At 42.1% G+C, this 26,429-nt stretch overlaps 2 protein-coding genes across 2 annotated transcripts; one reads left to right on the plus strand and one right to left on the minus strand.

Annotated features, from left to right (window-relative positions):
• Positions 1–4,807: 4,807 nt before the first annotated feature.
• Positions 4,808–17,288, minus strand: LOC111969236 (carbonic anhydrase 7-like). The gene is made up of 7 exons (XM_023995247.2): positions 16,953–17,288; positions 16,398–16,595; positions 11,814–11,932; positions 10,137–10,232; positions 9,217–9,279; positions 8,922–9,077; positions 4,808–6,705 (listed from the first exon to the last, which is right to left on the minus strand). Exons 1-7 carry the CDS (start codon positions 16,987–16,989, stop codon positions 6,583–6,585), a joined length of 792 nt encoding a protein of 263 aa, XP_023851015.1. The 5' UTR covers positions 16,990–17,288; the 3' UTR covers positions 4,808–6,582.
• A 736-nt stretch (positions 17,289–18,024) lies between these two features.
• On the plus strand, positions 18,025–23,382 carry LOC111969237 (NEDD8-activating enzyme E1 regulatory subunit). The gene is made up of 20 exons (XM_023995248.2): positions 18,025–18,156; positions 18,646–18,749; positions 18,867–18,927; positions 19,039–19,069; positions 19,172–19,243; positions 19,580–19,659; positions 19,816–19,925; positions 20,048–20,157; positions 20,264–20,326; positions 20,419–20,482; positions 20,623–20,714; positions 20,845–20,904; positions 21,017–21,150; positions 21,478–21,553; positions 21,771–21,810; positions 22,021–22,107; positions 22,220–22,312; positions 22,444–22,558; positions 22,781–22,830; positions 22,963–23,382. Exons 1-20 carry the CDS (start codon positions 18,107–18,109, stop codon positions 23,070–23,072), a joined length of 1,602 nt encoding a protein of 533 aa, XP_023851016.1. The 5' UTR covers positions 18,025–18,106; the 3' UTR covers positions 23,073–23,382.
• The last annotated feature ends 3,047 nt before the right edge of the window (positions 23,383–26,429 follow it).

Genomic DNA, 26,429 nt, shown 5'->3' on the forward strand with positions numbered 1-26,429 from the left:
TTGAATAGGAGTGGGACAACATTCCAMAGGTCACAATCAACAGCCTGATCAACTCTATGTGAAGGAGATGTGCCGCTCGGCCTGAGTCAAATGGTGGTCACACCAGATACTGATTGTGTTTCTGATCCAAGCCCCTACCTTTTTAAAAAAGGTATCTGTATTCCCAGTCATGTGAAATCCATAGATTATTAGGGCCTAATGAATATTTCAATTGACTGATTTCCTTATATGTTATTGCATTTATATTTTAGTTCATTATATGAACTAAAATTGCTCAGTTCTGCATCCAGGACAAGACTCATGACAATAAACTTAAAATAAGTTATGTCCARCATCCCATGGCAGTTTAACTTTTCTCTGGATGGTATTCATGTTCTGTACATCGCTCAGGGCTCTTGGTTATTCTCTCTGGGAAGGAGAGGGGAAAGCCCATTTCCAGCATCAGCMCCGTGAGCATGTCATCTCTCTTAAACTAATCATGTGGAAGGCATCTGGCTAAACATCTCACTCAACCTTGGCACTATTTCACATGTCAGTGCTCCCAGTCAGGACTAGCTCAGCATAGCAAAGAGCAGACGTGGACAATGAGGAGTAGGCTACTCATGTTCTGTTACCAGTACTGTTGTAGCAACACTATGGAAGCAAATCAGATCCCCGTGCACTGAATCAGTGTGCATTTGAGGTCACTCCGTCTCCCTGTTTCCGGTGGTTCCCTGAAGGGTGTCTGTGTAGTTTCTGCCAGCCTGCATAAGCCGTTTGTGACCTCACACCAGTGGTGTCACATGATGGGTAGGTGAATGAACCATAGAGACCAAGGTAAAGTGCATGTGCTCCATTTTGCCAATCTATCYATGATGGGTCAGGGACACACAGACACACAGACACAAATGATTGTTGTGTATTAGACCATTTTCCAATTAAGATATTTTTTGTGGGAGAACAATATTCCATAAGTCTTCCTGTGAGTTCTTTATGTCTGCTGCCAGGACCGGTATTACAGTCCATGACGTTCAGTGTAGGTTGTGTGAAGAGTGTACCCACCATGTGCTTTACACTACTTTGTGCGTAAAGGGTATTGTGATAGTGTGATCACCTGACTGCAGTGTCCCATTAGGATGTCCTAGTGGTGACCGAGCTGTGGTGGCTGAGCCACAGTGCCGGCTCAAGGTTATGATATGAGAGACCCTGGTCTGCCATGGAGTCAGTGGAGCTGCACTTCTATAGGAACCCTACACTGAACACCACACATCGACGCCTACACACCGCTAAATATAGATACCAACACATACAGTAAAACACATGTATTTTAGGAGGCGTCGATGCAGCGTTCCCAAGTATTTTGGGAGGCAGGCGTGAGATATTTTGGGACGGCATCCTTTCTTTTCTGGCGCGTGACAGCGATAGATCACTTGTTCAGAGGCAAGTGGGGGAGATACAAGACGGGGCTTGTGTTGTGTTGTTTGTAGCCATGGTAACTGCAGCATGTCAACTGATGAAGAAGCGATAAAGTTAGTGCCTATTATTGTCTATAACAGTCTCCCAGGCCTGACATTGAGTAACAAAACGTGATTTAGAACCCTTTTCCACTTTGCTGATGTCATTTGAGAATTAAATCAGATAAAACAAACAAATGTAGTCTGTGTAGTACTCACTGTAAGGGCTGTATAAATAAAGACATCTGAGATAAGACAGTGCCCTTGTACAAACAAACAAAAATGAAACGACATTAGTCCAATGAAGGAAAAGTGTTAGCTAAACTGCTAAACTACATTACTATGCAATCAAAGCAATGACCAAAGAACTATATAAAACATCAATGATGTTACTATATAATTACAGTGGTACCACACAAGTAACTTAATCTAAATGGTCAATAAAAAGACAACCTGGCAGTGTGCTCAAACACAAAAAAAATCTGTATTGTCCTACAGATAGAAATATGAACCCCAAAAATCAATCTAGTAAGGCTGGTCAGATACTGCCGTGTCAGAGAATCATCAGTAGGAATAACAGACATCCTGATGCCAAAAATATATCTGACAGGATCTATTTTGGAAGACTAAAATGCAGTTTCAATTACACGGCACATTGATTGCGCTCATCAATGAGGCGCTTGCTCAGGTATCCTCAGGCTTAAGGAAGCTCATTRRWTGCCATCTTTAGAGGGTTATGTCAAAAGAGATGTTAAATATACACTACGCACCCGGTTTCATTCATTATTCAGGTAGCTGCAAACAAAATATTTCCATAGATGTTACTGCTCAGGTGACAAGTGAGACCAGTTAAGAAACACTGGAGAGTATCAGAATTCTTCAAATCAACAAAATGACTGTCCGGCCATTCTCTTTGTGAAATGAATCCAATATAGCCTACTCAGACAAAGACATGTCTATTTAGAGAAGTACTACCACTACCAAATAGTTTGACGTTGGTCAAGTAATAACCCCTACAGGAAATAGTGTACTAAAGCATGTCAGTTCTAGCAATAGACTACATACTATCCATCAATCAAATGTATTTATAAAGCCCTTTTTACGTCAGCCGATGTCACAAAGTGCTGTACAGAAACCCAGCATAAAACCCCAAACAGCAAGCAATGCAGATTGTGAAGCAGTTTATTACAGTTTATTTGTGGTCCATTTTTTATTTCAGACAGTTGTCACAGTTTTCAACACTGGGGGTATAAAACATGTTCATGATGCAGTGAAACCTGAGGTTAAATATGGTCTCTTAGTATAAAGCTCTACATGGCATCACAGGCTCTTCAAATTGAATCAGTCTCAAAGTCTTGTCGGAGCACTCCTGTTGTATGTGATGGTAAATGCTGCTACCTTGTGGACATCTTTAAAGTTGAATACAGATGTAGTGGTAGGCTGCTGGGTTCCACGGATTGCCACAATGTCACCGATGTTTCAGCATACTAGTGTGGTTGCCCTAAATCTGGGATTCCAGAGATTAGGTTCCCATTGCAGTTTCTACTGGTAAATGGATGTACGTCGGGAGTCTAGAGGTGTCACCAGTGTCATAATGTAGTAACAGGACAGATAGATGCAAGAGGCACCCTGCACCATGATCATTATCAGTGCACCCCTGCAGTCCACACAGACCGTTGCAGATGCCTTTTAAAAAAGGTACATGGACACTCCTTTCCCCAGCAAATATACATCTATTTTTATCTTGTCGCTGCAACTCCCCAACAGGCTCGGGAGGCGAAGGTCGAGTTATGCGTCCTCCGAAATCTGACCCGCCAAACCGTGCTTCCCGCTGAACCTGGAAGCCAGCCGCACCAATGTGTCAGAGGAAACAACGTTCACCTGGACGACAGAGGTCAGCCTGCAGGCGCCTAGCCCACCACAAGGAGTTGCTAGAGTGCAATGAKCCAAGTAAAGCCCTCCCAGCGAAACCCTCCSCTAACCCGGRCGACACTGGGCCAATTGTGTGCCGCCYTATGGGACTCCCGATCACGGCTGGKTGTGATACAGCCCGAGATCGAACCCGGGTCTGTAGGGACGCCTCTAGCACTGCAATGCAGGGAGGCCTAAGACAGCCTGTTTCTGTCTGCAGTAAGGTGGTGTTGTTATGGTGTGTTAAATCCCCTGTCCTGCCTTGAGCCTGGTGCATCTGAAGTAGTGGTCCGTGGTTGTTGTGCAACGCTGGTTATGGAAATGAAGGTGGCAGAGTGACAGCCTGGCTCAAGGCAAACAGCTAAAAGAGTCCTCTCAGTACGTTCATTAGCAGGTGTCTGGGAGAGATGAAATGAGCCTTGGGGTGATTACTAAATGGAGGGCCTGAGTGTTTTGAATATCCCTCACACAGCACAATCACTCAGGAGCAAGCTCTTGGCCAGACGGCTCTACCAGCCTGGAGCTACGCAAGAAATCACAACTGTGTGCTGTGCATCACCGCCTGGTATGGCAACTGCTAAGCACCTGACCATAAGGCGCTACAGAGGGCGGTGCTTACGGCTCAGTGCATGGGGCCAAGCTTCCTGCCATCCAGGACCTATATACTAGGCGGGGTCAGAGGAAAGACTCCAGTCACCCAAGTCATAGACAGTCCTCTCTGCTACCGCACGGCAAGCAGTACAGGAGCGCCAAGACAAGGACCAAAAGACTCCTTAACAGCTTCTACCCCAAAGCCATAAGACTGCTGAACAATTAATCAAATGGCCACCKGRMYWWTTWMMWTKRMMMCCCCCCCCATATTTGTTTTTACACTGCTGCTACTCGCTGTTTATTATCTATGCATAGTCACTTTACCCCTAGCTACAGGTACAAATTACCTCGACTAACCTGTACCCCCGCACATTGACTCGGTACCGGTACCCCCTGTATATAGCCTCGTTATTTTGTTACTTTAGTTTTTGGGGTAAATATTTTCTTAAGTATTTCTTGAACTGCACTGTTGGTTAAGGGCTTGTAAGTAAGCATTTCCCCTGTAAGGTCTACACCTGTTGTATTCGGCGCATGTGACTAATAAAGTTTGATTTGATATATCAGTGAACAAGCACGTCAATCACTGACCGGTGTCTCTGTTCTCTCACCTCTGGGCTGAGGGGCGCACTGATTACMTTTACGTATCCGCACAGCTTCTGATTAGTGAGGCCGAGTTTAAACATTGAGTCTTGAGAAGCTTTATCTCTGAACACGTTGACATACATTTGTACCAGGTTCAAGGTTCGTTCCATACTGAAATTCCTCATAAATCAATGGCTGTCAAGAAAATCAGTGATCATGTATACTGTTGTGTTTACTGATTTCAGTGGACCGACTGACATGTTTCCGCTGAGTCATGAACGGACAGCAAAAACCATACATGTTGGTGTTTAATAGTTATCCACTGTAATGCATTTTGTACTTGCTTGGGGCTCAATGGGAACTTTTTTCAAACGCTTACTTCTCAGCTCTCTGTTAGACCACATGGTGGCAGCAGTGACAACTAATTCTGGGACCCACACTTGAACTAGTCATAAAACAATACATACTATTTAAGTTCATCTGTATATTCCACACAAGCCTTTTAAATGGTAACGAAAAGTTTGATACATTCTTTCATCACATCTTTTGTTTCTGAAACAACAACAGTACTGAATCAATCTAATATTTGTAAGAGCTACAATTCACACAAAAAAAACAATAAGTCAATTAAATAGTTACCAGTTCATGCAAAATGATTCACATTGTAAATATTTCATAAATAACGCTTCTCATATTGTATAATATCAATTGTTTGAAATAGATAACTCAAGTGCCAGTTCCAAGCCTTAATTCCCATGGGTAGGACAAGGCAGAGCGTGTCCCCCTACCAGTTTGTCCATATTGGTAAAGTCCACCTCTATCTATTGAACAGCATTACTTAAAACTACCATAACTCAAACACACCAAGAGGACAGAGGAGCAATTTCTCTTACAACTGCCGCTACCCTGGGGCTCTATTAATTATTATGACCCTAACTTACTGAGACCTTCCATTATCGTAAAAGAATTGAAAAATCACCCTGCTTGGAACACACCGTACAGTAGTGTAGGAACAGACTGTAGGGAGGAGGCTGTTCTGTGGCACAGGAGAAATGAGCAGCACAAAGACATGGACATAAACCCATTACAGAAGTGTCTCATTGACATACAGAATTTACTGTATGTGTACACCCTCTCCTTCATTTCTCGAAAGTGGAACTATTTTAACCCAATATGAGCTCAATACCCTATTCAGCGTATACTTGGCATCTTTAAAGCTGATGTACAGCTGAGAGAGTGCCCTAGTGCCGTTCCCTCAATCACTGGGCTGTCAGGGCACGGGGAAAGTACGGCGTAAACTCTTCATTTACAGTTGAGCAATTGAGATTTGGCAGCCGCTCGCTACTCCAATTCCACCCACATTTGTGAGTGTTGTGTTAAAGGATCTATGGCAACTAGGACGAGGTGGATCCAGTTGCAAAAGCCAAGCTAAATATGGATCAACATAGGTTACCACCAGGATTCAGACGACATGTTACAGAGCACTGGCGTCATCTTCCAATGGTGTGGCTAAACCCTTGGGAAGAATATATAGCACCTTGCATAGAAACACTAGCAGCCTCAACAACAACAATCCACTGGRTGGACAGTGTGTGTGGAGGGGGACTGTTAAACGCTTTTCACTACACCCATTTGAGGCCACGTTGTACATCTTCAAACAAAATTCAATCAGATCAATTATTCGCTACAGAGTTACATACACTACGCTGTTCTGTCAAGGCAATGTCTGGATGGCTATGTGAGCAATATCTTTCACTTCATAAAAATGTCACAGATCACTACTATGTTTAAAAATATAGAGCTGTGCAGAGGGCGCATAGTAGTCATAAAGACTGATTCAAAACGTTGATATCCGCTTCTGACATTCAATTAAAGTGCGGTTGAAAACAATTGACCAGTCGAGGGAGATGTGATGTTTCACACCCCTTGTTCTATGTTCATCAGCAGTAGTAAAAAACTCAGACCAGGATATTCAAAGTTGAGAATAAACGCTATTCAGACATTCACTCTGGCATATAATAGACCACATGTAGTCTATGCCACCTGGAGGTTATTTGCAGTCACGTTAGTCAAAGGATGCTAGCACCTTCCTGCCTTTCAGGGGTTGAGGGGGTCGGAAGTTGTTCTCCATGCATTTCCTGCTCTCTTCCTCCTCTCCGCTGAAGAGCAGCATCCTGAACTTTCCCATCTGTGGAGAGATGTTTGGAGACAGACAGAAACACCTTATAGCCCCTGCCTGCAGTGTCTGAGGGAGGAAAAACATCATAATAGCCTCTTACGTAAGAAGGGCTTTTCCCTGCTGAGTATCCCCAAAGAATTTCACAATTAAAAAAGGCCAAAACGTTTCCATCCATCATGTTAATCAGCTCCCAGGGATCAAAGGATTGTGCCCCGGAGTCCTACACTAAGGGCGAGGGAGCAGGCCCGTGCCCCCAGGCCCAGCCCAGTCAGCCAGGCCAGGAACAGAGGTATGCAGACCGCATGCCGATGGGCCAAAGCTGACTTTAATTACGTTTCCCAGTGCCATTGAAAAAAAAGCTGAGAACACAAAACAGGGCCAGCCCAGGAGGGGACCTGGAAGGCATGCAGTCACCTTCCTGGTAAACAGCCTGTTATAATGGCAGTGGCGTAAAGTATTAAGTAGTACTTTAAAGTATTTTTACTTAAGTTGTTTTTTGGGGGTATCTGTACTTTAGTATTTATATTTTTTACATTTTCCTTGACACCCAAAAGCACAAACTTATCAACAGAACATCCCTGGTCATCCATACGGCCTCTGATCTGGCGGACTCACTAAACATGCATGCTTCGCTTGCAAATGATGTCAATGTTGGAGTCTGCCCCTGGCTTTCCGTACATTTAAAAAACGATGCCATCTGGTTTGCTTAATAAGGAATTTGAAATGATTTATACTTTTGCTTTTGATACTTAAGTATATTTTAGCAATTACATTTACTTTTGATACTTAAGTGTATTTAAAACCAAATACTTTTAGACTTCTACTCAAGGAGTATTTTACTGGGTGACTTTTACTTGAGTCATTTTCTATTAAGGTATTTTTTACTTTTACTCAAGTATGACGGTTGGGTACTTTTTCCACCAATGTATAATTGAGCAGAGCTGGGAATGCACCCCGACTTCATCAAAGAAACAGTCTACTGCTCCATATCCCTAACACAGTATTCACTTATTGCCCTAAGCCTGTAGCCTAATTCCTTCATGATTAATGTTAATAAAACAACTGGGGAAAAAGACGACAAGTTCATCTCTCTGGGTTAATAAATGGGTATTCAATTAGCCATTTAGCTACAAAAACATGTGGTTTGAATGAATTAGAACTCCTACGTGTATTGTAAATATTTAAAAATGAATGAAATGGTATATTAGCCAATTACGCCATTAGAGTAGATAATAGTCTCAATCTTTTTTCAAGCTATATGAGCACCTGCAAAGTGAGAATCTAGCCTACAGTAATTCAGAGAATATGCACTGCACAGCTACATAGTAAAGAATCTCGGTGTGTGCATGACTGTCACGAGCTCCGGGGTAATGCCCACTGTTTGAATGGAGCTTAAGCTGTGACTTGTGACACCTGGATCCACAAAGACTTTCAAATCTAGGGTTCCCACTAGGATTACAGCAGGCCCTCACACACAGAGGGACTGCATGGCATCCAAACCACACATGCAGTAATCCACTCAAAGACATGGCTGAGCCTACTGCACTGGCATCCTCCAATCAAAGCCCTCCGTCTGGAGAAAGCCCAGCCACAGTAACATCAAAGACGGCTCAAGGACAGCCCCAGCTCAGTCACTGGTGGTCATAAAGCCTTCACATTGATGTTTCAAATCATTAACCATGAAGAGGAGAGGAATGAATTGGTATATTGTAAAACAGATAGGGTTCGTTTACACAGGCAGCCCAATTCTGATAWTTTTTTTTATCACTAATCGATATTTTGAGCAATCAGATCTTTTTCAGAGCTGATCTGAAAATATCTGATGTGATTGGTCAAAAGACCAATTAGTGGAGAAAATATCACAATTGGGCTGTCACAACGCAGCCATAGTGTTGCAAGTGAGCCATCAAAGTGAACCTTGGCATAGTTTTACTTGTCAATTTCAGTGTTTCAGAATAATTACTTCAACAGACACTCCCACATAAATCAGTGTAAAACCCTCAGTGCCTTTTTCTCTCTTGAGCTTTTGGAGGAAGGGCAGAGGAAGGGCAGAGCACCCACCGCCAGGGCAGACGCCTGTCATTCAAATGGTTCATAATTTACATCATGACAAAAGCAGTGGTTCACTGTGGTTTCCCTAAGCGGAGACCCCACATTTCCATAAGCAGAGATATCTCCATACTGGTAGTACTGATTCACCCCTATCAGATGGCGAGGGCTCCCACCTGTTTCTCCGAGACTATGATTGGCTCCTTCAGAACGATCCAGGTGACACTCTCGTGAAGAGGTGGCGTGGTCAGTGAACCCGGGTAGGTCCAGAAGTGTAGGCTGTTAGGTAGGAGGCACTTGGGATTGAAACCTTTGAAATCTGCAACTCTTCCCTGGGTGCAAATAGAACAAAGAAGGGCATGAGAAATATGGATTATGCTACACTTCAGATGAGTCTTTTATCAAATGCCCTGTTGAATCATTCGAGTCACTCGTTAGGTGAATCATTCTTTTGCATTATGTCAGACTTACCTTAAACTTCACCATGTATAAAGCATCTGTTATCTTGTGTAAACCTCTGTGTTCATCTCCGATCTGTAAACAAAACACCTTCCCTTCTTAGCTCAACATTCAAACATTAGCCCAAACAGATTGTCATATCTGAGAAAATATGATGTTTTCCATAAACATTCTAAATATATTACAGTAGATTACACATACACACATTGCCACAATGATATACTGAAATGTTTTTTTTTGACCATCATGCACTGTATGCACACTCAGTGTACAAAACATTAGGAAGACCTTCCTAATATTGAGTTGCACCCCCTTTTGCCTCCTGGTACCCACTGCCATACCCCATTCAAAGACACTTAAATATTTTGTCTCGGCCTTTCACCGTCAAATCGCACACACACACCATTCACATCTCAATTTTCTCAAGGCTTAAAAATCTCTTTAACCTGTCTCCTCCCCTTCATCTACACTGATTGAAGTGGATTCAACAAGTGACAATATCTTTCACCTGGATTCACCTGGTCAGTGTCATGGGAAAAGCAGGTGTTCCTAGTGTTTTGTACGGTCAGTGTATACGTCAATGTGTTATCAATAAGATATTTCATAAACACATACATTTTATACTTTGTATTATGTAAATACATTGTCTATARAAATGTGCCACATATTTTCCACATGGTACTGGTATGACTGAACAATTTTCAACACAAACACGAGTAAAATGTTTTCGTCCTCTCTGTTCAGACATAAAATCATAACATGTTTCTACATTGTTCCTTCAGTGATTGCTGATCTTCAGTCTAATCCCTGTTAAACAGCCCTGGTGAAGCAGAAAGAGATTAAATTCCAAAGCAATTTACTGGCTGACAGATAAACAGCTGCTGGCTGATGTGGGGAGTGGTATGTGGGGTACCCGGGGGAGATCCTCTCACCTCTAAAAAGACGCCAAGGACAGCCAGTCCATCGGGGGCTGCCGCTGCCTCCCCAAATGTCTTGTACTTGTCTGCGTTCCAGTGCACCAGATGAAGCTGCAGGAGGAAACAGGGAGGAGGGGCAGCAGGGTTAGGGACAAGCCTGAGCCAAGCACCCACATTCAGGGAAACACAGCTTCRTCTCAGGTACTAAACAAACCAGTTGCCTAGTACAGAGGTCAATCGAACCAGAGAAGGGAAAACTACTTCTTGGCAAATATAGATGCAGATGTACAGTGCAGTCGGAAAGTATTCAGACCCCTTGACTTTTTCCACATTTTGTTACGTTACAGCCCTATTCTAAAAATCTATTAAATTATTCCCCCCCCCCCTTCATCAATCTACACACAATACCCCATAACGACAAAGCACATTTTTGCAAATGTATTAAAAATCAAAAACAGAATTAAACTCAGCAAAAAAATAAACGTCCTCTCACTGTCAACTGCATTAATTTTCAGCAAACTTAACATGTGTAAATATTTGTATGAACATAACAAGATTCAACAACTGAGACATAAACTGAACAAGTTCCACAGACCTGTGACTAACAGAAATKGAATAATGTGTCCCTGAACAAAGGGGGGGTCAAAWTCAAAAGTAACAGTCACTATCTAGTGTGGCCACCAGCTGCATTAAGTTCTGCAGTGCATCTCCTCCTCATGGACTGCACCAGATTTGCCAGGTCAAGGATGTGACCAAGAACTTGATGGTTATTCTAACAGAGCTCCAGAGTTCCTCTGTGGAGATGGGAGAACCTTCCAGAAGGACAACCATCTCTGCAGCCAGATGGAAGCCACTCCTCAGTAAAAGGCACATGACAGCCCGCTTGTAGTTTGCCAAAAGGCACCTGAAGGACTCTCACATCATGCSAAGCGTCACGTCTGGAGRAAACCTGGCACCAATCCCTACGGTGAAGCGTGGTGGTGGCAGCATCATGCTGTGAGGATGTTTTTCAGCAGCAGGGACTGGGTGGCTAGTAAGAATCGAGGGAAAGATGARCGKGGCAAAGTACWAAAGGATCCTTGATGAAAACCTGCTCCAGAGCACTCAGGACCTCAGACTGGGRCGAAGGTTCACCTTCCAACAGGACAACGACCCTAAACACACAGCCAAGACAACGCAGGAGTGACTTCAGGACAAGTCTCTGAATGTCCTTGAGTRGCCCAGACAGAGCCCGGACTTGAACCCGATCAAACATCTCTGGAGAGACCTGAAAATAGCTGTGCAGCAACGCTCCTCATCCAACCTGACAGAGCTTGAGAGGATCTGCAAAGAAGAATGGGAGAAACTCAAATACAAATACAGGTGTGCCAAGCTTGTAACGTCATACCCAAGAAGACTCGAGGCTGTAATCGCTGCCAAAGGTGCTTCAACAAAGTACTGAGTAAAGGGTCTGAATACTTACGTAATTTGATATTTCCTTTTTTTAATGTCAAGACTTGTTTTTGCTATGGGAAATGATGTGTAGATTGATGAGGGTAAAAAAAACAATTTAATCTATTTTAGAATACGGCTGCAACGTAAAGAAATGTGGAAAAAGTCAAGGGGTCTGAATACTTTCCGAATGCACTGCATGTCGGGGCAGATGTGGTTACCTAGGCTCCGTCTGGGTGATTAGGAGGGAGAAACGCTCACCTCTGAAGCGTAGGTCTTCCCTCGGACGGTGTGCTCTGAGCCGTGGCTGCCCTTCCTGCCCCAGTGGAAGTGGAACTGTTTCAGCCGGTAGGCGTTGTCAAGGGGGCCTGCCCTGATTACTGTCGGGGCAGAGGACGAGAGTCAGCCAGCCAGCCACTGCCATGCCTCTATGCTCCTATGCCTGGCACAACACACTAGACAGGCAGGCAGGAACCACCACATGCCAGGCCTGGTAGAGCGACTCAACCTGGCTACACCTGCCACTGCTCATTAGATCCCTCTCGCTAAGCTGATACAGATCAATGACACTGTGACAGACACATAAGGCACCTTGCCCTGCAACCACATTGTTTACTACTCCTCCTAATTTGGCTAAACAGGTAATGTATTACAACAAGTATGTCCTCATGAAGGGCTTACTTTCCCTGACATAAAACAAATGARAGTGTATTCTGAGCATGCGTCCTGATATGCCTAGGATTTGTCCTGTAACTAATTGGTCTAATTGGGGTGGTGCTGGGGATAAGGGCCCCAGGATAGACATTGTCTGGGCTGGGCTCTGTTAGTGACAGTGTAGGACAGGGCAGTAAGTGACAAATTCTGTCTGATACCACTGGAGCCAAGCCATGCAAAGCACACACAGGTGCACACAGTGTACCCATATACACACACACAGCGAGATCTTTGTGATGGCAGATGAAGAGAATGCCAGAGATCGGAATGTCACAAACTAGGTTTCCTTCCATCGAATTGGTGACAGATTTTTATGCTAATTTTCTGAAATMATTTTCCCACCAGAGATGGGTTTCCATCAAACAGACGTATTGTGTGCGTGATGACATGGTGCACATTAAAATAACTTTTATAGTGAAATTCCCATGTACCTAATAAAATAAATACAAGTTAAATGGGTTTCCATCGCATTTTCAACTCTACTGATGGTTTTGTCACAAAAACTGTTGCGTTATATAGCAAATGTGCCCACTCTGGTCTTGTCACGTGTGCTCTAGCCAACAGCTGGCAGACACAGTTCTGGCAGTCTACCTACATGAGATTATTATGGATAAGAGACAGATTATTTTTATTTGTCCAAGGGCAGCCAAGAGTCGATCATCATGTCACCAGAATAAGACCCTCGATATTTATTGGAAAGGAGCATCAAGCTTAGTGTTGCAAAGGCAAGTAATATTACCATTAAACTACCAGAATGTGAATCTTGCAAGGATTTGATGTAATCTATCACAAGACATCTAGTGGCCCTTTTAGGTACTTCTGATTTTTTTGAGGTGTCTAATTATCTCTGGCCCTCTGTGTGGCCTWTTCATATATTTTACATGTGATATAATTAAGATTTTCAAATAAAACATACAATGACAGAGCAATAAAACATGATCCTAAAAATAAACCATCAACTTTGTGAATACCATTGGTGTTTAATACGAGGGTYTCAGCATGAAATATCCTTTATAAAAAGAAAATCACTCATTTATTTGGCTATGTCAGTGTGTATTTCTTGTCAATGTAATTMTTGTCAAACTGGTGGCAGTTATAAAAAAGTCAATTGTTGGACTTGCAGAGTTTATAAAAAACAATGGTATTGTTGATTAGATGTTTTTTTTWATTAATTAGTATATTTCCTCTTGAACCATACGTCTATCTACAAGAAATTCATGGACAATATGGAGACCGATATATATTTTGAATTACTATACATAAAACATTTTTTTAAACATATTCATATAAAATGTTTTACAATAGATTGGCCTATATTTTCTGGTATTTACAAAAATGGTATTCTTGCCCTTTGTGCTGTTGTCTGTGCCATGTTTTGTGCTGCTACCATGTTGTGCTGCTACCATGTTGTGCTACTGCCATGTTGTGTTGCTACCAAGCTGCGTTGTCATGTGTTGCTGCCATGTTGTTGTCTTAGGTTTCTCTTTATGTAGTGTTCTCTCTTACCCTATATTTTTGTTTTTATTTTTAATTCCAGCCCCCGTCCCCGTAGGAGGTTTTCTGCCTTTTGGTAGGCAGTCATTATAAATAAGAATTTGTTCTTAACTGACTTGTTTAGTTAAACAAAGGTTAAATAAAAATAAATAAAATACTGAAGATTCCGGTAACTTCGGTAAACTTTGGTAGCTTTGCAACCCTAATCAAGCGCATCACTGTGCACTTTACCACCCTGTGAAGTTCATCRTAACTTATTTTATCAGTAGCCTAACAAACTGCATGCTTTCCTGAGTCATTGTGGGAGGACCACACAACATATCATCAYGCGACTCCACGTTTGCTTCGATATGATGGTTATTAGATCAATATTTGCACAAAGACGTTTCCGCCATTTCTCGCATAATACATTTTACCTCCAAAAAATGATCACACCATGTCGAATGGACAAATTGTCTGTTGACATTTATAAAATTGATCCTGCATTTCTGTTTCAATCAGCCCGGGTCGTGACTTTTTTAATGCGTCTAATAATTMATCCGCATGAAACGGTTGGGTGGATAAGAATGGCACCTGGGTAATGTGTGCTTTAGAGCATGTTCATACGCTTCCTGAGTTAATGACACACTAGGCATTGTGTGCCGCAGTTGTACACACACATGTACAAAAAAGGCACACACACGATAAAGGACACAACCACAAAAGGGAAACAGGACAATTGCGGCATGCATAGGTGAAGAAGCTGTACTACTTCCCCTTCCCTGATGGTGAAAGGATAGGGAAGTCTATCAGTCATAAGACCCTGTCATGCAGAATGGAACTTCTTTGTTTGGTCTCTGTGAATTTGTTTTCATAGTGATCTGCACCTTAGCCAAACAGCCACACTTTTGTTAAGACTGAAAAAAATCAGTCATGGCTTGTATTTAACTTTTGTGGAGAGCCTTTTTAAATGTATTTGTCACATGCTTCGTAAACAACTGGTGTAGACTAACAGCGAAATGCTTACTTACAGGCCTTTCCTAACAAAGTAGAGAGAAAAAAACTGAAAAAGAATAAAATACACAATGAGTTTACAATAACTTGGCTATATACACAGGGTACCAGTACCAAGTCGATGTGCAGGGGTACGAGATAATTGAGGTAGAACACCTTTTTCTTGTAGGAGTTCAGTTACCACTTTTCAAAGTACAAGCCCCAACTTATTTGGTTGTCATTCTATTCAGACCCTTGGTTCCAATGACCTTTTGATGCCACAGAAGCAAGGCAGCTCTCATGTTTTATTTGTCAATGACTTTGTTTCCTTGGACTGTCAGTTTAAAAACAGATATGACGCAACTATGAAGATTACCTGATGTRGTCAGATGTCTGGTCTGGCAGAAAGACACYCCTACAGTTAAATACTGGCTTCACTATATCCACAAAAACACATCTCACAATCATACAGTCCAGTAGGAGGGGCCTCAATGATATACAAATTTAAGTGGTCTATCCATCAACCACATTTTGATGGTGGTTGTGATGAAGTCTGCAAATCCAAAACATATTTCCAATGGATAATATTGAACATTTGAAGTTTCCTGGCAATAAAACTGTGTCATTTAGGGCATTAGGCTTCCACAATCTACTACACTGCTCAGATTGGACGAAGGTGGGGAATCTGCTGTCAGTGAACTTTGAAGCCTAAACAACAATGACTAAGACCATGCAAAGTGTAAGCTAGACATTGTAATAAAGGATTGATCTGCATACTGCAGGTAGGTAGAATTGCATCCACTAAATAAGTGTCACATGTGCATGCAAGGGTGGTGGTTGTAGCATGATGGTACTACTACACAGTACCCATAACGTAATGATGTCCCCTTTACCAATACAGTGGCTGTGTTGGCTAATGTCATAGTCATGAGTGATGGAGGTGTCCAGAAACAACCACCCACCCGTCACAATTATATACATCAGTGATAAATACCTCCTGAGCTGGCTGACTTTCACACTCAGGTTGATGATCGAATCCRAAACAATACTATATCTCAATATTGCTTGTATTCAGTGGTGTAAAGTACTTAAGTAAAAATACATTAAAGTACTACTTATGTAGTTTGTACTTTACTATTTATATTTTTGACTACTTTTACTTCACTACATTCCTTAAGAAAATATTGTACTTTTTACTCCATACATTTTAGTTGACACCCAAAAGTACTCGTTACATTTTGAATGCTTAGCAGGACAGGAAAATGTTCCAATTTACGCACTTATCAACAGAACATCCCTGGTCAGCCCTACTGCCTCTGATCTGGCGGACTCACTAAACGCACATGCTTTGTTTGTAAGTTATGTTTGAGTGTTGTAGTTTTGCTTAATATAAGAATTTGAAATGCCTTTTGATACTTAAGTATATTTTAACAATTACATTTACTTTTGATACTTAAGTATATTTTAAACCAAATACTTTTAGACTTTTACTCAAGTAGAACAAGTAGAACATTACTAGGTGACCTTTACTTGAGTCATTTTCTATTAAAAGGTATCTTTACTTTTACTCAAGTATGACAATTGGGTACTTTTTCCACCACTGCTTGTATTTCTGTTTGCATTCTATATGGTCTATAGAGATAACTTCCCCTCTGTTGCCGTTACCTGTTTTGTCATCGGTGTCATCAAACTCTACGGTCACAGAGTGGCCGTTGTTGCAGATGTTGATTGAGTTGCAGTGGTCGTAGGAGACGAATATGGGAGGCAGGCTGGCATCGTATACAGTGTCCTCAGGAACTATGTCTATGGGAGACTGGCGATTGCCATGGGCGATGGGATAGTTTTTGTGCCATGCATCTGGACCTTAGAAACAAAGATGGTCAGAGCTGGACATGACAGAATGTAATGTAAAGAAAGGAGATCCAGTCATTCACCATTTTACAAAAACKTTTATTTTATTTTTGAATCAGCCAATCTGTCACCTGTCGCTTTATAATAATAATGTCAGAGGTGACATAGTTCAAAACATGAATGTGATTATAGCCTATTGCCATCAGAAAAGTATTTAATCAAATATGCATTCAGTCTTGCAGAGACAAATGCCAGAATGCCTGTCATTCGCAGCGCACGAGCGACCCCAAACAAGGTCAGCGCTGACATGCGGTGTGTTCTACAGTAGCTGACATAGTGATGCTCTCCCAGGTTGGTAGGTTTACTTACCGTTCTCCTCTCCGTATCCCCAGTGACGCCCTGTCATTGCGAGGATTCCGCTTAGATTCACCTTATCGATATGCTGACTAACTCCGCCTCACAGCCCAGACTGCACGAACTGATGGGATAAATGGCGTGACGAAGAACAAGTGCTGGAGTGTGAGCATTGTTAATGAAGTCTGGGAGTTGAGGTTGGGAAGGATGATCAGGTGGCGACGAATGGCAATCGTAATGATCCTTCCTTGCCACGCCCGCTTTTCAATCCCCCTGCTTGATTTCTGTTACTGTACTTCAAAACATCTAAAGAAAGACCCCCTTATTTATGATAATTAGACCTAGTACAGCAGCCAATTAAGATACACTTTCCCCTGGACTAACGAAGTACCATGTTTCACAACATGTTTTAATGATAATGCATGGAACATATTTCATTGGGTATCGTGTTGTTTTGCATTTCCAGTTTAAACGCATACCTAATATTTAAGCAATAAGGCACGAGGGGGTGTGGTATATGACCAATATACCTGGCTAAGGGATGTTTTTTAACCACGACACAATGCGGATTGCCTGGATACAGCCCTTAGCCGTGGTATATTGGCCATATGCCTCAAAATCCTGAGGTTCCTTATCGCTATTATAAACGGTAACCAACGTAATTAGAGCAGTGAAAATAAATGTTTTGTCATACCCGTGGTATGGCTGATATACCACAGCTGTCAGCCAATCAACATTCAGGGCTCGTACCACCCGGTTTATAATTATGATTATATAACCAAGATTTAAAAAAGTTGCATCTAAAAGAACACATCACATCTTATTATAACATGTCATTCAAAATCTATTAACAAAGTCAAGGTATAATTGTTTTTCACAAACCAGCCAAAAAACGATGGCACCGTGCAGCACCCATATTATAAAAGTGTTGTAAATCAAATTCCTTGATTAGTTTGAATGGGTGGTGGCAACTGTGGCAGAAATAATTAATAACATTTTGCGCAGGTTTGAATCGATTGAATGCTCTCTATTTCTCCCTCTGGTGGTCAACTGYAGTTAAATCGAAAGTGCAGCTTTGAATTTACAACTGCGTTCACCCACTTGTCTCTCTATCGAATCAGCGAATGGAGCTATCAAATTAACTGGTGGGATTCTTCTCCAAGCGGACCATGGCAGCGACTAAAGCTTCTAAAGAGCAGAAATACGATAGACAATTGAGGTATATAAGGATATAAATTCTGTGCAAATTGTACAATTATTTGTTAAACTTATATCGTTGCATGAGTTAGATATATATCCACTGACAAACTGCAGCTAACGTTAGCTAACGTAGCAAGCCCAGTAACGTTAACGCTTTATGCTTGATAGTCTATTCTCTTGGGCTAACGTTAACTCGGCCAGYTAATTAGCTAGCTATCATGCTTTACAATTATAATAGCTAACTACTGTAACTAGTCTTCACTGAAATACTAGCTAGCTAAGTTAGCTACCCACTGACTGTAATAGTACAGCTATCTGCTAGTTAGCTTCTAGCCTCGTCATTTACTTTCAACAACACCAGCCAGAATTGGTGTCGTTTACTGACTGAATCTCAAAAACGTTTCCTTGTTCTCATCTATTTACCATACCAGATGAGATAACAGCTAAATAACAAGGCATTGGAGATTAGCAACATGCCGTTGTTATGATGCCCTGTACTCCATTTCAGATTGTGGGGAGACCATGGCCAAGAAGAACTTGAAAATGCACACGTATGCCTGATCAATTCCACAGCATCCGGGACTGAAATACTCAAGAACCTTGTGCTTCCAGGTAAATATTTCAATATTTGATTCTAGAAAATACCGATGACCAGGAGTGGAAAACACTGCTCTAAGAGAATGCGCCATGATAGGTTAGCCTACCTAAGCTAGTTGCTCTCTTCATCAGGCATTGGGGCATTCACTATTGTCGATGGACACAAAGTCTCCGGGGAAGACGTCGGAAATAAGTAAGAAAGTGATAGGCCTAGTGTTATCACCTCATTGAAGCGCTTTTGATCTTAAAATGTTTTATACAATATACTGTCTTTACCTTCAATTAACTTTTCTTTTCTACTCAGCTTTTTTCTTAGCAGCAACAGTATAGGAAGGGTAAGTGATTCTAACCTAATGATATTCTACTCTATCAATATCTAAGCTCTACCTGCATGCATAATGTCATAACAAGTCATTTGGGATGGTGTGGTTTTCCAGAATCGAGCCCAGGCTGCCACAGAGCTGCTACAGGAGCTGAACACTGATGTATCTGGCAACTTTGTGGAGGAGGTTTGTTTTCAACTAAGAGCAGTTCAGCAGTTCTCCCCGAAGAGGGCTGTCACAGCTTTCCCTGGCACAGATTTTGTCATATTGTCAGAAAAACAAAAGCCTAGATTTGACTTCAGGATCCTCAGAGTATAGAGTTAGGTCTGTGTTAATTCCGATCAAGGTGTAACTTTACCATAACGCTGCACCAGTTCAGTAGCCGTTGATGTCTCACTGTCCACAAAGTGCACTTGGATTGTATTGATTGCTGAGTGTTCTATAATGAGCAGAGCACTTATAGCAGATACAAGTCTTGTTTGTTAGTCTTATTGTGATCTTGTCTTTCATTTTCCATTATAGAGCCCAGACAAGCTCTTGGACAACGACCCAGAATTCTTCCACAGGTTTACCCTGGTGATTGGCGTCCAGCTGCCAGAAAGGTGTGATTCATCCTCATATTTTTACACATTTATCTATCGACATACATTTCAATGTAAAGATTTTTATTTGATATTTATGATAGTCTTACAAAGTAACATCAAGTATAAAAATGTTCTCTTGTCATGTAAATTATGGTTTTTGTTTTATTTTCACAGCACTTGTTTGAGACTGGGGTCGGTGTTGTGGAATGCAAACGTACCTTTCTTGGTGTGTAGAACGTATGGCCTCGTCGGTTACATGAGGCTAGTAGTGAAGGAGCACACAGGTATAGTACACCTTGTGAGTCATGCGTTTATTGCTGTATCTGTAGTAATGGTGACAAGCACTGTGTTCTCTTGCAGTTAATCGAAAACACTCAAACAAGTTGTTTGCGATCACTCCCTCTAGTGATTGAGTCTCATCCAGACAATGCCTTGGAAGACCTGAGGCTTGACCAACCTTTTGCAGAACTCAAGAGCCACATCCAATCCTACGACTTGGAGGGAATGGGGAAGAAGGTGTGTTTGGGCTGTCGTCCATGTTTGTTGGCCGTTTTCTTTAGGCCACTGTTGTAATTTGGTCCTCCCTGGTTCATGTATTTTCTTATGCTCTTGTGTTCTGCAGGATCACGGTCATACACCATGGATCATCATTGTTGCCAAATACCTAGAAAAGTGGTTCAGTGAGGTAATACTTCTGTGACCAACAATCAAAGGCACATTCTACAGCACCCTATGATGTACAAGAGCGCTGACAAAGAATACATTATTTTTTTCTAGCACGATTTTCAGTTACCGAAGAACTACAAAGAGAAGGAGGCCTTCAAACAGCTTATTCGGCAAGGTATTTCACTTGACAGATTTTTCTTGACTTAATTTGTAATTTACATTTTCACCTCATTTTAGTTGTCTACAGACACTATCTTATCCAGATTATGCCTGACTGTAAATGGTTTGTGTTCTCATGATACTTGGTTTCTTTAGGAATCCTGAAGAATGAGAAGGGAACTCCCGAGGATGAGGAGAACTTTGAGGAGGCCATCAAGAACGTCAACACAGCCCTTAACCCCACCAAGGTGGCTCTTCTCACCCCTAAACCCCCTCACTCCTTTCAGCCGTATTATGTTAATCCGTGCTGCTGGTTGCATGAGACCACTGGAAGTTGCTACTCTCTCAACTTTGCTAACTCCTTTCACATCTCTGTAGATTTCGAGCGGCGTTGACRAACTCTTCAATGGAGAGCAATGCAATGACATTACATCACAGGTTAATCAAAATATGACACGTCTACTCAGGCCATGATTGAAGCATCCTGTGAATCATTTATCTGTATGTTTAATACGTGACTGACTGTCCTGTCTTTCTGTGCTATACGCAGACTCCAGCCTTCTGGGTGATGATGCGAGCAGTGAGGGAGTTTGTGCAAAACGACGGCAGCGGAAACCTACCTGTGCGTGGCTCCATTCCAGACATGATTGCGGACTCAGAGAAGTTCATCAACCTCCAGAATGTGTAGGGAGTGATGATTATATTATTCATGTATATAGCAAGTAGCCAGCTGCCGATTTTCATTTTAAAAAGTCAATGATTTGCTTTGGGTTAATAGCGAGCACAGCTCAATGCTTTTGAGTTGGGGCATATAATGGAGAGGACAGTCATTGCATAATAAACCAATGTCCATAGCTAAATGGTACAATTGTATGTGCCAAACCATATGACGCTGCAATTCCCACTGTTTACGATTGACTGGGCCTTAACCTTATTTCCACAAGGTATGCTTTTTGCTGGCATAATCATCATAGTCCTGACCTGGGCATTAATGCAGGCATATGATTTCAGTTATAGAGAGAAGGCAATGCAAGATGCTTCTGTCGTGTCTAAKCATGTAGAGTCTCTCCTGCAGTCTGTTGGAAAGGTATGTGGACCTTATTCTGCAGTCTCTGGGATATTTCATCTCATGCAATGTCAAAAACGCATAGTAACTCTCCTGCAGTAGTACTTATGTAGCAGTAGTGCTSCATTAGTATCAACATTTTATTACCTTTTTGATAGATTGTAAAATAAGGTTTGATTTCGGATATTATCAAGCTAAATGGGGGTTGATTTCTTTGTCTTTTTTCCCCTTGCCAAAGCCCACAGAGAGCATATCTGAGCACGACATCAAACTATTCTGTGAGTATTCTGACAAGCGCACACAACCRTATATAAAGTGAACAGGACGCGTAATATGGCAGGAATGTAAATTGAATACTCTAGCTCATTTAACAATAATTCAAAGCGTCATGTTTGCCATACAATAGTGTGGCTGCACTTTGATGAACCCATGATGAAAGGGAACACTGCAGTAGGTTGAGGCCTTGTGCTGTGTGTTTCGGTGTGCAGGTAAGAACGCTGCCTTCCTGAGGGTGGTGCGCTGCAGGTCTCTGGCTGAAGAATACAGCGTGGAGACGGTCAATAAAGACGAGATCAGTAAGTCCAACACCGTACAGACTCCCTCCTTGATTTGGCCTATTTCGCTTTTGAGTCCCTTTTTATAATGTGTGTTGGTAGTGTGTTCTAAGATGCTGCTCTCTCTCCTCAGCCTGCTCCATGGACAGTGCAGACGGCGAGATGGTGTTGTACCTTATGTTGCGCTCTGTGGACCGTTTCTATCAGCAGCACTCCCGCTACCCAGGTACGGCTAGGCTGGCGTAGCTCTGCCTCCAGCACAACTGTTTTGTCACGCACACAGCAGACCAAAATGGTGTTCTGCCATGTCACCTATCTGGAGATGGGCAGGTTAACATGTTTTTCCTCTTTTTGAAGGCGTCTACAATTACCAAGTAGAAGAAGACATTAGCAAGTTGAAGCTGTGTGTGAACAGCCTTCTGCAGGAGTACAGCCTCAACGTCAGTGTGAAGGATGACTACATCCACGAGTTGTAAGTTTTGTGCATAGTGTCCAGTCAGCTGTTCTGTGCAGAGACAATGTTCATTTTAACAATTCATGAGACATACAGCCCACTGCGAAACCTCACTACAGTTTTTGTGTTTTATATTTGCGGCAATATTTCCATTAACTGTAAAATGGCTATGAGGTTATCAATCAAGGAGAGGAACATGATTTAATAATCTACATGTCATTTTACCTTGGTCTTCAACAGCTGTCGCTATGGTGCTGCTGAGCCACACACAGTGGCATCTTTTTTGGGAGGTGAGTTCTACAGTACTTGGATCCTATTATGGTCTAGGATCCTCAAACTATTCTGTTAGGGGTAAACATTTTGTTTTCTTGGAGTTGGTGCAAATGTACGATCTTCAATATGCTTTCAATGTGTTTCCTTAGGATCGGCTGCACAAGAGGCCATCAAACTCATCACTCGTCAGTTTGTTCCCTTCAACAACACGTTCGTCTACAATGCCATGTCCCAGACAACTGCCACGTTTCAGCTGTAGAAAGCTATTTTCCTCCTTAATGACATGCACTTAACCCCTCTGTAAAATATATGAATGGAATGTTGCAGCATAGTAGCAGCGATAACTGAAAGTTTGGGTAGATGGAACACTTTGTTCGTACTGTACGTTTCCACATATTATTATGATGTGGCTGAATGAAAAAGGAAGTTCTGATAAACTGAACGACTGTTTCCGATTTACTTTTCAATGTTCGTGTCTTGGCTGTTTTTACTGTTTGCTCACACATTCTTGCGCTTATTAGGACATAAAATAAAAATAAATGTTTTTTTAATCTGCCAAATTCAAACCATTCAAGAAATGTCCCGGGGTTTGAATTATTTCCTCTAAAGATATCCTGCACTAAACAGACAATGAAGTTTTGAGGTAAATACATGTGGTGTATATTAGATCCCCCCCAGGGAAGTCTTATTGTGCTCCAATGTCTTGTGTCCTGATGGGCAACAGTCTGGATATGGTCATTTACATTGCCAGCAGTAGGGGTCACATGGGCCTGTCAAAATTAAAATGAGCTGACTATCATGTGAGCTTCATGATGAACAAGCAAAATTGCCACTAATTTGACCATTATTGTGCACAATTCCCAAGACATTGGCCCTCATATGGCCTGATGGTGATATAAACTGAAAGAAAATCGGTACCTGTTGACTGGTAGAATAACCCCAACATTACACAAGTGTCTCTAGATGAAAAGAAAGAATCCACTAAGCTGTGTAATATATTGTTGGTTTGGTTCCTCTCCCAGTTCAGATTATAGAGTGTGTGTGTGGAGTGGTGTTAGTCACCAAATGCGGTGTGTGTTCTGTGGTGAGCAGGCACTCTGACTCCACACTTGGAGCAGAAACTCTCCATAAAGATGTCTTGGGATTACGGCTGTTTTTTCCCCCCTTAATGAATAAAAACGTTCTGTATTTTGTTGCAGTACATAAATCCCTGCGTAGTTCATGATATGAAAAAGTGAGACATTTGTGTAATTTCATTCCGATTACATTCAGTAGAGGGTGCTCTTTCCCATGTTTGCGGGGTGAACATGTTAGGGTAGGCACACTCAGGATTATTGTGTTGAGTGAATAATTCCTGAATGCTGACTATATAGCTCACGCTCTACCAGACATCATTAGCTATAAGATGTTAATGAGAAGCCTGCCTAAACCAGTTATGTTGATTAGTCACCATGTTCTTGTTCAATGTCCCAGTCTCTGGAAACATTGCTGCTGCTCAGTAACATTGAGAACAATTATGGCCACTTCATTGCCTACATATGATCTGATTTGTGTTGCAGCCAGCCAGGGCCCTATAACGAGAGAGTTTGTATACTGAAGGCCACTGTTACATAATTGTGGGCTGCTTTTGAGTATGCGTTGGTTGGTTGCTTAGAGGGCACTGACATGTTTTTCATTTGTTGTGTTTTGCCTGCAGGATTTAGCTGAGTGGAAATTTGCCCTCTGCAGATTTTGTCCTTGTAAGACCCCCGCCTCCTTCCTGAGGAGGACGGTGCAGATCACGGTGTTCGAGCGGCCTGCCAAGATGTACTTAGGCCATTTCCCAAACAGAAAGTTTCATCTTCTAAGATTATTGTGTATGGAATGCCAGTTTTATTTAACCAGGCCTGAATCTAATCTACACGCACAGTTGGGGTTGGACTGCATGGGCTCTAGGCAGGAAGCAGGAGCCCTAATGGTTACTTTCTGACCTTCACCGCTCCATCTGTGGATGGGACAGACTGTTGGTAAAATGGCTTGGCTCCAACTCTATCTCCAGAGACAATTTTTGTCTCTTCTAATCCTGACATTTTAGGATATTTATTTCAATGTTGCAATTTTATCTCATCTCTTGATCTGAGTTGCTAATCGCCTGTCCCATAAGGCCATGTGTCTCAAGTACAAACCTGATTTTATCTCACCCGGTTTCATGTCACTTGCCAATCTTCCTCGGGCTACGCAGCTAGCCTTTATAATCTGCCAAGCCTCTGATGTGATGTCTCTCTGGCAGTTTATTTCTCTTCGAGGACCTGTTTCCCAGCTCCAGTGACCACATGAGCCCAGCTGAGAACATCAGTCAAACCTAGCTGGTGTGTCCAGCKCTCTGCACAGCTGTGTCAACACGCCCGCATGACGGTGGAGACCATTTCAGACACACAGAGATGGCTTCAATTACCTTTTTCATACTCATTGTGCAGCCTTTGTCTCACTGTATCAGGGCCCGCCAGCTGCTTGTGTCTTGATGGATAGGCACATTGGGCTGCACTATTGGGACGGTCTGTACTAATGATAACAGTGGCAAATAAAACACAGACCTGATCCATGTGCACAATGGTGCCATTGTGAAACATTTGGTCTTATTGTGTAACTATGTGACATGATGTGTGCTTGATTTAATCATCCTGTCTTACTGTCACCATGGGTGGCAAAGGGAAGCAGTGTAAGTCTGCATTTGTCTGGATGTGCAACTGCAGTGTAAGAAATATTGTTTGAGGTGTGTGCATTATGTTAATACTTTGCAGAGGGTACTGGCTTGCCAAATGCCAATTCATGTTCCTAATAGCCTTTGAACACATGACATGATTAATATGATGTTTATTAACTGATTTTARAGATTGAAATACTTGGGAAAGCCAGGTAAATTACTAAAACACAGTAACATGTTTTCCCTCCTCTGTCCTTATCGAGCAGTGCATGTCCTTTTTCATTTGGATTGCTCTTTTGGAACACAGCATCAATGGAGCAATAGTCATGTCCCCCACCTTCCCCATGGCAAGAATACGACTGCAGGACAGCAGCTAGTATTCATTAATATGGATGACCAATGCCCAGCACTGGGAGGAGACTCTACGTACGCAATAGCTCTCAGGACACAGTTACACAGAGGRCAAAACTACCAAACCCCTCCCTCAGACGCAGAGATTTCTTATCTGACACAAACTAAGGGAATCCAGACTAAAAGGCTTGAGAAATCTTAACTCCAGTCAGACCAGTGTGACCCAGTTGACTACAAATGGACTGGGTCAAAGTGTTTTTATGATCTTCAACAGACCATTGCATAATAATAAACTGGGTTTACAGTTTAAAGAGACAGTAACTCCATATCACTGTTCACTGCAATGGCTAACCATCCAAACAAACATTCTACCATGAAACTATGGGAACTGGGAATTATATCAGCGGTAGAAACAGGTGGTAGAATGAAGGTAATGCCAATTTTATCAGTAGCTCCCTTAAAATAAAATAGTGTTTGTCACATGCTTCACAAACAACAGGTGTAGATTGACAGTGAAATGCTTACTTACGGCCCTTCCCGACAATGCAGAGAGAAAGAAAATAGAGAAATAATAGAAAAATA

The sequence above is a fragment of the Salvelinus sp. IW2-2015 genome, linkage group LG10, assembly GCF_002910315.2.
Source record: "Salvelinus sp. IW2-2015 linkage group LG10, ASM291031v2, whole genome shotgun sequence".
NCBI classification, from domain to species: Eukaryota; Metazoa; Chordata; class Actinopteri; order Salmoniformes; family Salmonidae; genus Salvelinus; species Salvelinus sp. IW2-2015.

Coding starts and splice junctions, on each gene's coding strand:
- LOC111969236 (XM_023995247.2), bottom strand. CDS start 16,989: ATGACAGGGCGTCACTGGGGATACGGAGAGGAGAACG. Junction 11,933..16,397: donor TGACACCGATGACAAAACAG/GTAACGGCAACA, acceptor CTGCCCCGACAG/TAATCAGGGCAGGCCCCCTT. Junction 9,078..9,216: donor TATACATGGTGAAGTTTAAG/GTAAGTCTGACA, acceptor ATTTGCACCCAG/GGAAGAGTTGCAGATTTCAA.